This window comes from Monodelphis domestica, chromosome 1 (assembly GCF_027887165.1).
Source record: "Monodelphis domestica isolate mMonDom1 chromosome 1, mMonDom1.pri, whole genome shotgun sequence".
Taxonomy (NCBI): domain Eukaryota; kingdom Metazoa; phylum Chordata; class Mammalia; order Didelphimorphia; family Didelphidae; genus Monodelphis; species Monodelphis domestica.
Window position 1 is genome coordinate 408792505 of NC_077227.1, and position 13209 is coordinate 408805713.

The window sequence follows — 13209 nt, forward strand, 5'->3', positions numbered from 1 at the left end:
GTCTGAAGCAAGACTTGAAACCAGGGCTTCGTAACACCATGTCCAAGGCCCTACCCACTATACCATGCTGCCTCTTCCAAAACAAGACTGAGACAGTATAAATAGCTTTGGTACAGAGTTAACAAGTATTTTAGTTACATATGTGCCTAAAAAAGAAAAACCTTATGTTTGATACCTGCTATAAAATTACCCTATCCATAGAGATATTTATAGACAATTCAGGAGGGGAAATAAGAAACTAGCCTGATCGATGACAGTTTACGCATACTGATCTCATGAGGCTTTGCCATGTAGTGCATCTGTTGGAACTCAGACCATTAGGGCAAAAAGATATCAGACAGATGACACCCCTTTATGTGACTTTTAAGAGTCCACGGCTGCTTGGTAACAGTCTATGTATACTTCAGGACGGGGGTTAGAGACTAGGACACTGTGTACCAAAGGCAGCATAATGGCCAATTTCAGGGGCTAATCTCTACTGCCATATCTCTTTAAGTGCCTTCCTGAGTTGTAAATTTATCCATTGTGTTCAGCCCCCTCAACTCTACCCTCAAGAGCTAATGAGGCCAGCACATACAGAGCTGAGCACAAATATACACTCAAGACCCCACCCCTCTGCATAGAGACCAGGGACCAGAATTTCTAAACTCAATTCTGAGTAAACTCTGAACTCTAACACTTGTGGGAAGGGTAAATGTTTCAACCAGCCAAGAAGTAAAAGCCAGAGGAATGAATCTCTGCACCCCCTTGCTCCCCCAATCACCTCATCCTCTCTGGTGAGTCCACGGACTCGGTTCTTTAGGGCAAAGGCAGGAGATTTAGGGATTGTGGTAGGGAGCTTCTTTTTCTCTGGAATACCCTGGGAGGAAGGAGAAAAAGGTATATTAGTTAAGCAGCTGAATCTATCTCAAGTTCCTCCAAGAAAAGACATACAATGCACTGAAGCTTACATATCAACTAATCATCTTCCCAAAGAACCTCTCCAGAGAACCTTGATCAACATTTAGACTCTACAGAGTTAAGTAACTCCTTAAATATTTGATACTCACAAGATAATCACTCTCATTATTTTACTGACACACACAATCCACCCACCCATATTTAAAGAGATTGGGGTATTTAAGGGAATTATCAAAATACCTACTGAAACCCAGAGTGAAAGGGTAGGAATTGGGGCAAAAAGGACTGTGAGCCAAGCAACTGAACTCCTTGAGAAAAGAAGAATGAGCTGGAGGCTGGAAGCTAATGGCCGCCAAAATCAGTAGTGGGACTTAATTGTGAATAGAATAAAACTTGAAGAAATAAAAGTTACAACGTGATAGAAAAGAAAGAGTCTGGAAATAATTAGTACATTGGCAGGAAGGGGGAGGGGAGTGGAGGACATGTAACCAATACTGAAAAGAATAGTCAGGCATGAAGTATCATTTGGTAGAACAGCAGAGTTTCTGAGTGCCAGAAGGTGTCAGATCACCAGAAATTCAAAAAGAATGGAAGTCTTCATAGTGGAAACGCATGAAGTGTCCAAGTATATAATTACAGGGGTACAGCTGAGGAGAATGGGGATATGACAATGAGCAATGGAGATTGGGGAGGCAGTAATTTACTCTTGGGCTGTCACCTATTCAGTATCACTAGGCTAGGAGGCAGGAGAGGGTGAGAATTTATCAACCACAGGGAAAGTTAGGGAAAGTAAGAACACTCTTTGACATGGGATGAACACTGATGGTGACTGAGGCTGGTCTAAGCAGTGGTCACATATTCAACTTACCATGGGCCTCCTTTAGTGATGCAAGAGCTGTGAGGCAGGGTCACAGGGCTAAGTAATACAATTTGATTTCACGTCACCTCATTAAGGGGATGTGTAGGCAAAGTGGCTCCATCAGGTAGAAATGGGATCTGACTACTCCCATGCCTTCCTGACCTGGCGTTGAGGTGGTTCTAGACTAACTCAATAAGGCCCAGAAGCAATCAAACACAACAGCTTCAGTATTCTCTATTGAAAAACCACATCTTTGAGGGGAAGGAATCCCTATTTGACAAAGACTTCTTTGAATTGACAGCAATTTCAAAGAAATTAGATTTAGATAAGCATTTTGTTTGTTTGGTCACATCTGACTCTTTGTGACTAAGTGAACCATATAGCACACCAAGCCCTTCTGTCCTCCACAACTCTATCCATCTCATCCTTTGCTGCCCCTTTCTCCTTTTGCCATCAATCTTTCCCAGCATCAAAGTCTTCTCCAATGAGTCCTCTCTTCTCATGTGACCAAAGTACTTAAACTTCAGCTTCAATGTCTTTTTTAAAATTATTGACTGATTTAATCTCCTTGCTGTCTACTAATAATCTCTCAAAAGTCTTTTCAAGCACCACAATTCTAAAACATTGGTTCTATAGTACTCAGCTTTCCTTACAATCTAACCCTCATCACCATACATACCAACTGGAAAAAAAAACAGAGCTTTGACTGTATGGACTTTTCTCAGCAAGGTGATACCTCTGCTTTATGCTGCCATAGCTTTCCTTCTAAGAAGCAAGCATCTTTTAATTTCACAGCTGTAGTTATTGCCTGCAGTGATCTTTGAGCCCAAGAATAAAAAATCTAATGCTACCTCCATTTCTTCCATTTGCCAGGAATAATAGGACTAGATGTCATGATCTTATTAATGTTAAGCTTAAAGCCAGCTTTTATATTCTCCTCTTTCACCCTCATCAAGAGGCTTCTCAATTATTTACTTTCTGCCATCCAGAGTGGTTTCATTTGCATATCTGAGATAGTTGATATTTCTCCCAACAATTTTAATTCCAGCTTTTGATTCATCCAGCCTGGCATTTCACATGATGTACTCTGTATATCAGTTAAATAAACAATACAGCAATACACAGCATTGTCATAATCCTTTCCCAATTGTGAACCAATCGGTTGTTCCATATTAGGTTCTAACTTGTTTTTTGACACATAAACAAGTTCCTAGCTTTCAGAATCTTAAGCATAACCTGGCAGGCATGTGAAACAAGCATTATTGTTCAGTAGTTTTTATAGTCTTGGACACTGTCCTTCTTTAGGTTTAGGACATAAACTGACCTTTTCCTCCAATCCAGTAGCCATTGCCGAGTTTTTCCAAATTTGCTAGCATATTGAGAGCAACACTAACAGTTTGGGGATTTTAAATAGAGCTCAATTGGACTTCTGTCACCTCCACTAAACTGTATTGTTAGCAATTGTTTTTTTTTAACCTTATCTTCTGTCTTGGAATCAGTACTGTGTATTGTTTGTAAGGCAGAAGAGTGTATGGGCTAGCCAATGGGGGTTGAGTGACTTGCCCAGGGTCACACAGCTGGGAAGTGTCTGAGGCCAGATTTGAACCTAGGGACCTCCCATCTTTAGGTTTGGCTCTCAATCCACTGAGCTACCCAGCTGCCCCCATTAACAATGTTTCTAAGACACACTTGACTTCACTCTCCAGGATATATGGTTCTAGGAGTAACCATATCATTGTGGTTATCAGTGATATTAACATATTTCTTATATAGTTCTGTATATTCTTGTTACTTCTTAATCTCTAATCACTTCTGTTAGTCCCTACCATTTTTGTATTTTATCATACCCATTTCTGAATGAAACATTCTTGAAACATTCTCTTGTTATCTCCAATTTTCCTAGAAATTTCTTGTCTTTCCCATTCTATTATTTTCTTCTATTTCTTTGCATTGGTCATTTAAGAAAATCTCCTTATTTCTCCTTACTATTGTCTGCAATTCTGTATTCACTTGGAGGTGTCTTTCCCTTCCTCTTTTATCTTTCCTTTTCCTTCTTTCCTCAGTTAATTGTAAAGCCTCATCAGATAGCCACTATGTTTTCTTACTCTTCTTTTTCTCTGGGATTTTTTTTTTGTTAACCCTTGTACAATATTATGAACCTCTGTCCATTGTTCTTCAGAGGCTCTACCAGATTTAATCCCTTAAATCTTTTTATCACCTCCACCACAAATTCAAAATGTTATTTAAGTCATGCTTACATAGTCTGATGGTTTTCCCTTTCTTCAACTTGAGTCTATATTTTGCAATAAGAAGATAATGATCTGAACATTTTCTACCATATACAAAATAAGCCAAGCCCCAAAACGGTAAGCAACCTATAAACACAAAATATAATATTAAGAAAACTAAAGAAAAGTAGAGGTGCCTTTCAGATTTATGGTTCAAGAAAAATGTACATGGGATAGAGGATGTGTTTTATTTATATCTTTATATGCCATTCCAAGTAGATTATAAGCTTCTTGAAGGCAGGAAATCTGCTCTTAATCTTTATATTTCTAATAGCCAACTAAGCTAAGGTACAAGCACAGAACCTCATCATATAGAGACCCTCTATAAACACATTTGTTGATCAAATAACAGCTTCATTTAACCAGCCTCACAACCAAGTATATTTTTGATTAACTGTTAATACACATAAAGTTGAGAGAAAGGAGTACAAATTGAAAGACGACTAACATGAAAGGTTTAAGAGTGTTCTCACTAGCATGATCCTGGATATCTGTTTCAAGTTCAAAATGAGCCATGGACAAAAAACGAAAAAAAAATAAAAGCAAAGAGGTAAAATAGTGCAGAGCAAAATGTTACCTCAGGAAGGTATACAAGAATGTGTTTGTTCACCGAGGAAAAGCAACTGCCTGAATACAGCGGTTGAGGGGACATGACAGAGGAGAGACTCTAAATGAACACTCTAATGCAAATACTATCAACAAAGCAATGGGTTCAAATCAAGAAAACATCTAATGCCCAGTGGACTTACGCGTCAGCTATGGGGGGTGGGGGGAGGAAAAGAAAATGATCTATGTCTTTAACGAATAATGCTTGGAAATGATCAAATAAAATATATTAAAAAAAAAAAAGAATGTGTTTGTTATCTCTGGTCTTCCTACACTTCACTCCTCAATTCAGTTCCCAAACATCTCTGCTAAAATTATCCCTTCCCTTCAATGATACTACAAGACTACCCATATACTGTCCCTACATTCCCATTAAGATTCAGAACCAAGTTTCAATTTCGTATTCTTGTTCTTACCTTCAAGACTTTTCAGGACTTCTTACTCTAATGTTCTTTCTTAACTTCTTGCCTCTAAAACTCATTCCCTACTTCAGCACAAGCCCAGGGAAAATAAATTTTTAAGTAGTGAGGAATAACACTTTACAGTCAGAAAAAAAACCTCAGGCTCATAGTTAAGGACACAGGTTAGGTTGGAAACACCTTCAATATCAAGATATCTGAATTCTAGTGACCAATTTGCCTCTGACTCATCTGTCAGTTAAACAAGTCACTTCCTCTGTTTCATCTATAAACTGGGGGAGCACTAGGAATATATGGCCTCTGAGGTCCCATCCTGTTTTGTAATTCTCTTAAGAACAAAGGCTTGGGGGACTACCAGAGGCCTAACAAGGGTTATGAGGCTATGAAATGAGAAGCTGTTACCATTACTACTATTACAACTACAGTGATGATGATGATGATAATGTGCAAGGCACTGTGCTAGGCACTGGGAATACAAAGATGAAAATAGCACTCTGCACCTCCAAGAAGTTTCCATTCTATTAGCAGAATACAACATATATAAAGCCAAGTGAAAAAAGAGCATTTAATGGAGACACAAACACCAACAACTGGGATGGGGTACAGTTTCATTAATCAGTAAAATTTTCAAGTGGGAGTTGTAGGTGAGAGTTTACCTCAAGGTAAAACCTTGAAGGAAACAAAGGACTATAAGCACAGAGGAAGAAAAGTATTTCAAGCATGGAAGGACAAAGAATAATTTTAATATGCATACAGTATTCAAAAGACTTTGAGTTATACAATGACCTTTCTAGTCTCTCCTACTGACTACTGTTTGATCATCAATCTTCTAATAATAAGAACAAAAATAGGATGCATAAAAATCCATTGAGGGGGCAGCTAAGTGGCTCAGTGGATTGAGAGCCAGGCCTAGAGAGGAGAGGTCCTGGGTTTAACTCTGCCCTCAGACACTTACTAGCTGTGTGATCCTGGGCAAGTCACTTAACCCTCATTGCCTAGCTCTTACTGCTCTTCTGCCTCAGAACCAATACATAGTATTGATTCTAAGACAGAAGATTATGGGTTAAAAAAAAAAGGGGGGTGGGGGGGAGAGACAGAAGCCAAGTAGTAGAAGTCTAGCACCTGTGTGACCATAGGCAAGCCCCTTCTCCTGAGCCTCATTTGTAAAATGGCTGGTCAGATTGAGTGATGTCAAAGGTTTTCTCAAGCCCCAGATCCTATGCTCATCATTTGGGGACTGGCTAAACAAGCTGCAGTGTATGATTATGATGGAGTACTATTGTGCTATAAAAAATGATGAAGGGGGAGGCTTTAGAAAAACATGACAAGTCATTTATGAACTGATGCAAAGTGAAGTGAGAAGACTAAGGGGATCACTGCATAATAAAAGCAATGATGTAATGATGATCAGCTATGGAAGATTTAGTGATTCTGATCAGTACAATAATACATGACAATTCCAAATGATTCATGATAAAAGAATGTTATCCACCTCCAGAGAACTGATGAACTCTAAATGCAAAATGAAGCATAATCTTATCACTTTCTATACTTTCTATATTTCTGTAACTTTTTCTTGCCTTTAAAAACAATATGGCGTATATGGAAATGTTTTGCATGATTCCACACATATAACTGATATCATATTACTTGACTTCACAGTGGGTAAGGAAAGAGATGGGGGGAAGAGAATTTGAAACTCAAAATCTAAAAAGAAAAGAATGTTAAAAATAAATAATACACTGCCCCGGTGGGGGTAGGGGGTTTCTGAGATAACAAATACTCAACAAAACTATGAATCCACTAGAAAAGCATCTGTTTTTCCAGCTTGGCAAGAACAGCCAGAGCTTGAGTCAGGAAGGTAGCACAAGAGGTAGATAAAGCTTTGCAGCTGGGAGTCAGGAAAATCAGCTCCAATAACATACACAGCTAAGAGACCATGGAGAAGTCACTTAACCTCACCGAGCCTCAATTTCCTTACCAATAGAATGGAGCTATTAAGAGCAGCTATATCACATGCTCGTTATGATGGGTCAAATGAGATAAAAAATGTGAACTATTTCCAAAACTTTAAGAAAAACAAATACTGGCTATAATAATTATTATAATAGATTAATAAGGTGATTATTAACACATTTATAATAATTATAAATGGAATAACAGGTATATCAACATTCATCATATTAATCATATATTAATAATTATATTATCATAAAGTATCCCATTATTCATTATTTGTTATAGAATCATTTTAATCATTACCATTTTTATTGTTAATAAATTCCGCTGGCATAGTTTTTGAGAACATGGAATCACTCACCTCCATGCCAGAATGAGGAATCAGAAGCAAATGAACAGCCTTCATTTATCTTACTTAAAAAAAAAAACCTACCAAGAATTACAATTAGCCTGGTCCAATTCATTCCATACCCCAACAGCATCTCAACCTGCTCCCACATTGTTAAAAAACAAAACGTAAGTACAAATCCCACCAAGTTGGCACCCACCCATCTTATTCAATTTTTGTTTTCAGATGCATTTAACTTTTATTTAAGGAAATCAAACTATTCTTACCACAACATCTTCCAAGATCTTCGTAGGACAAGGCCTAGAATGAAACTCAAAGTGATCTTCTTCTGATTTCTTTTTTGCCTCTCGCTCTTGTATCCTTTTCTCAATTTCTAGGTCAAAACCGATAGCTTGAGTGGGTGGCTTTACTGGAGGCTTCTTTGGCAAGATGGGCCCACCTTCAAGGATTCTAGAGTCAAGTTCCCGTGCTTTGAATTTATATCTATGGAATGACAAATGAAATTTCAAGAAATTAAAACAAACAAAAAAAGTAACAAAGATGGAAACAATAATAACCATGAGGATTTCTTTTCATGAATAGCATTATTTTAAACTTCATTAAAGTATCAATAATCATGAACACACAGTAAAACCATCCTCTAATATTCATAAAGAAGAAATCATTATATAATATCATAACACTTAATTATTCCATAGATTATGGCTCTTCTTTACTCATAATAACCACAAACTTTTATCTTCTCCACAAGTACGAAAGCAAATGGTACCATTAGAAGAACACTTCCCATATTCCATCTTGACAATATTTAAATGTTGGGTGACTGAGTGGCACTAGTCATAATGAGCCACTACATATCAGAAACATAATTTAGTGGGAAGAACTCTTGGCTTTAGAGTCAGAAGATCTGTTCTTCCTAACAGCTGAATAACTATGGAAAAAGTCATTTGGCCTCACTAAAGCTCAATTTTCTCATCTGTAAAAGGAATAATACTTACCCTATCTGCTTCCCACAGTTGGTGTGAGGATTAAATAAGGCTTCTATAAAGCACATTGTAGTGACAAAGCATTAATAAAAGTAGGCCATTAATAAAATGGTTTAGGAGTAAAATTTTCCACAAATTAACTTAAGAGAACCATATCAAATTCTTTTCTTAAGTAATATCTAGCTTTTTCTTTTTCCCCATCCCTCCCAACTCAAACCTGACTTTCTCACTGTTATATCAGTCATCAGCCTTACACTGAGGCTGGATATGAAAAGGTTGTGTGCAATGTGACTCCCACAGAGAAGACTCTAGTAACCCCAAGGTAAGAAGTACGTCAATTGCTCAGTTAGATTTTTCCACTATTCTGGGGAAACTTACTGTTGGATTTTCTCAAGTTCCTCCGCTTCCAGCTCAGCAGTGCTCTTGCATGTTACAGGCCTTGTGCGTTGCTTGGTTTTAAATACAGGAGTCTGTGGGTTTGTTATCTTGAGCATCGATGGTTTGGAGGGTAACAAACCTATAAACCAAAACCACAAAAATGCCACTGGATTCTCTATCATCACTGGCCCTCTAGCTAGGTTATACTCTATACCCTCTAGCTAGGTTATAGGTTCACGGTGCAAATATTTTTCAATAGATAACTGTCAGGAGTAGCCTGTGCCTTGGCATATTTTTGCATTCTCTTCACTATCATCCAATCTATCATTCTACTCAGCAGAAAAAACTTCTCTGACTTAAAATAAAACAAACAAGAGTCACTTGGATCAGATTATTTTTCCCCGCAATGGCTAATGCTGTTTTCCACATTTATCAGCATTTTCTACCTCTTTGCTTATGATTGCCACAAACAATACCTTTATTCATTTGAGTTCAAGAAAAGGTCTTTCAAAGCCCAATTACTCTTCTTAGGACTGTGAACACCCAGGGAATAGATATTTCAAGGAAAAAAAAAACTTTCTAAAATCAAATACAAGACTTAATTTTTTTTTAATTCAATGGTCAGTTAATTACATAATTAAACTAGCACCCAACCTAAGTATCATTTTTTACCCTAGCTTACCAGCGACAGGCATTAGAAGAAATTACAGAAATAACAAACAGGTCTGAGGATCAGCCTAAATTAGTAAAGGCTTTTCACCAGTAGGATGGCCACTAAGTAATGAATTCCGTGGCTATAGCAACCCACACTCAAATAAAAATACAAAATATCCCTGGGTCTTGTATACAAGACCCCTTCTGTTTCTGCAATGACAGCAACAGAGCCCTAGAAAGGAGAGTATAGAAGGTGCTAAGAACTCGTTTTTAGATCTTCTATAAACATCAGTTTAACTCTTGGTACTGTGATTGTGAGACATTTTTACTATATATAAAATCCAAACAAAGTCACCTTACAGTGTCTGTCTGTCTTTCTTTCCTTCTTTTTTTTTAAACCCTACCTTCTGTCTTGGAATCAATAGTAAAGTCCAAGACAGAAGAGCAGTAAGCAGCAATTGGTGTTAAGTGACTTGCCTAGGGTCACATAGCTAGGATTTATCTGAAGTCAAATTTGAACCGAGGATCTCCAGACTCTAGGACTGGCACTCTATCCACTGAGCCTCCTAACTGCCCCAGTGATTAATTCAATTCAGCAAGCATTTATTAAGCTATGTTGTATGTTATATACTGTGCTTAGTCCTGAGAATATAAAGACAAAAACACACTGATTCCTGCCTTCTAGAAGTTTCTATTCTATTAGCTCACATTAAACAAGTGAATGGGTAAGATTAACGTGGTAGCAAAGTACTAGAAACTGAAGGGTTGGTGAGGGGATTTATCCAGCAACTGGAGAAAAGCTAAAGAAATAATGGTATATTTTGATGTAAATGGGAGAGAGACAATTCCTAAAAAACCTAGGAAGACTTTTATGAATTGATGCAGAAATGAGGTATACAAAAACACAAGAATAATTTATACAAAAATTCCATTGTAAAAGAGAAACAACCTTGAAATAATTAAGAATTCTGATCAATACACTGACCATCCACCCATTCCTGTATGCTAATTACTACCTAAATCCTGGTATAGATGGGTTGGACTCAGGGAGCAATATAAGACAGTTTTTGGACATGGTCAATGAGGGAATCTGTTTTGTTTTTTTTTTTAAACCCTTACCTTCCGTCTTTGAGTAAATACTGTGTATTGGCTCCAAGGCAGAAGAGGGGAATCTGTTTTTGCCTGACTACGCATATTTGTTAGAAGGGTTTTGCTTTTCTTTTTATTCAAAGGAGAAGGATAAGAAGGAAAAATAAAAATTAATTTGTTCATTAAAAAGAAGTTCATTTTTATTGTGAAAAGTTCTACTGATAAATTTGCAAATGAGTTTTTCATTTCCCAAACAAAATACCTCATGACTGACAATAGGGCACAGCATTACACATTGCTAATTTCCAACCTGTAGCCGTGTGCAAAAACCAATAAACTAACATGCCTCCTTAAAACTGAATAAAAGGGGATAATAGCACTTACCTCCCAAGGATGATATATCAAATGAGGTAATATTTGTAAAGTACTTTGTAAACTGTAAAGTGCTATATAAATCATGGGGTTATTATTATTATTGCCTCTTTTAACAGTGAAGAAAGTGAAACAGAAAAATCTACTTGAAGTTAGTGTCAACTAAGTCATTTTGAACTTACTATCTGTATAAAATTAAACAAGTCATTAACCCCTAGGCTTCTCAGTTTCTTCAGCAATAATATAACTGAGCTGGACAAGATGATCTCTAAGGTACCGTCTTATTCTAAAGCTATGATCCTCTAATCATATACAAATGAAATTGAGGGGAAAAGGATGAAATCAATTGGTCATCTAAGTAAAAATGGAACTAAAGATGATAAAGACAGAAAAAATAACTAAATCAGAGATTATAATATACACACACATAAAAATCCATGCTGAAAAGAAGTAGTTTTGAGAGATTTGTTTTCAAGATATCTAGAAAATACAGAACAAATAAGGTGGCAAATCATAGATAATATGATTAACAAAAAAAGACCAATTAATCAGTGTCTACTGAGGGGCAGCTAGGTGGCTCAGTAGTTAGAGAGCCAGGCTAAGAAACAGAAGGTCCTGGATTCAAAGATGACCTCAGATACTTCCTAGCTATGAGACCCTGGGAGCAAGTCACTTGAACTCCAATTGCCTAGTCCCTACCACCCTTTTGCCTTGAAACCAATACTTAGTATTGATTCTAAGACAAAAGGTAGGGGTTTATTTAAATTTAAAAAAAAATAAGTCAACAGGCATTAAATGATAGGCCTATTTTCTAATCTCTATAAAATCTTCATGAGAATAGTCAGTGCATATATTGAGGTTATCTTTAAGAAAAATATCTGAAGGGAACAATAAGGCAATGTAGTACTTATCTCCATATGGTTGTTGTAAGGCTCAAATGAGCTATAAGAGAAGGATAACAGCTTAAGTGCTACAAATGGTACTTATGGAATTTTTTTTAAAGGCCTCCAACATTCAAGCTAGATGATCCTCTAGGAATTATGGGGGAGATATAACCAGAATTTCATAGGCCAAGAAAGTACAAGTTGATTATAAAAGTGTACCTTTCCAAAGAATATCCGTATTGATGAGTACAGAGATGCACTGAAGTTTACAACAAAATAACGCAAATCCCTCTGTGTCTGTGTTACTCACCAATATTATCTATTTTTTTGAAAGTACAAGATTCTAGGACTCAAGAGCCAGCAATAGCTTACTTAGCCAAAACATTAAACCTCAAAGTCACACATTAAGACATTGAATTGATTTTTGACTGGGTTCCTCTTTGGTGAATGCTATACAGAGGTGGGAATGGAGGGATGACCAAAGTAAAAAGAGAAAGTGATAATGATGGAGACATATAGAGGACTGGTACATGAATGAGAGCTGGTTTTGAAGTCAGAATACCAATATTGAACTTACATAGACTAGACACATTCCACTTCATCTGTCAATTGGGAATATATACTTAAAAACTACCTGATCACAAGATTATTGAGAAGAACACACTCTTTAAATCTTAAAGTATTATAGAAATTTGACTTAATATTACAAAGAGATGATCTTGTCAGGGAAACAAGGTAGAAACCATTCTCCACTACCACCACCACTCCCCAACTGTAGTTTACTTCAGCAAGTTTACAGGTGTGTCAAACACTCAAGAAGTCAAGAAGAAACTATGCTTCATGTCTGTTACCTGTACAAAGTGGCATGCTTTTTTTAGATCTGTAACATTGGTTCTTTATGAAGCCAGATGGATGCTTCGGATACAAAGGAAAACTCTCAATTAAAACTATTTCAGCCAATTTTAGAGATGAGGAAACACTTACCCTCATCATCTTTTTTGCTCCTCAGATGGTACCTATTAGGAGTTCGTTTATGGAAAGCTTCAATTTGCTGAGCAAGAGGGACATAGGTAGAGGGTGTTTCTTCAAAAGGCCTTTTCTTTCCTTGGGACAAATTGAAAGGCTTGGCAATGGTAGGCCCTTTGCCTACTCGGGCCTGCAGACAGAGAAGATATGTGCAAAAAAAGCTTAAATTTCTTTCGAGAACTTTTACACACACACACACACAAAAATAGCAATTGCCCTTCAGTGTTCAGAAAACATGTTTTTTAAAGAGGTTTCTGATTGCTGTTGCCTTAAACCTGATCTTGTGGTATAAATCTTATGCTCAAAAATAAGATTAGCATAAATCCTACTGCTATGCAGAATAAGAGAATTTTAAAAGGCCTGTCTTCATAGCAATCCTCTGAGGTAGCCAGAGCAAACAAAATGACCTCCATTTTGCTACAGAAGAATAAGCTCAAATA

At 37.0% G+C, this 13209-nt stretch overlaps 1 protein-coding gene across 3 annotated transcripts in view; it reads right to left on the reverse strand.

The window, feature by feature from the left end:
- The window catches only part of TPX2 (TPX2 microtubule nucleation factor), a 60107-nt gene that overhangs the window by 12035 nt on the left and 34863 nt on the right, over positions 1 to 13209 (reverse strand). For all 3 annotated transcript variants that reach the window (XM_007474463.3, XM_007474462.3, XM_001364503.5), the window contains exons 10-13: positions 12728 to 12899; positions 8745 to 8883; positions 7647 to 7863; positions 764 to 859 (exon numbers count right to left, since the gene is read on the reverse strand). In XM_007474463.3, coding sequence (XP_007474525.1) covers positions 764 to 859; positions 7647 to 7863; positions 8745 to 8883; positions 12728 to 12899 — 624 coding nt within the window. The remainder of the gene's footprint in view (positions 1 to 763; positions 860 to 7646; positions 7864 to 8744; positions 8884 to 12727; positions 12900 to 13209) is intronic.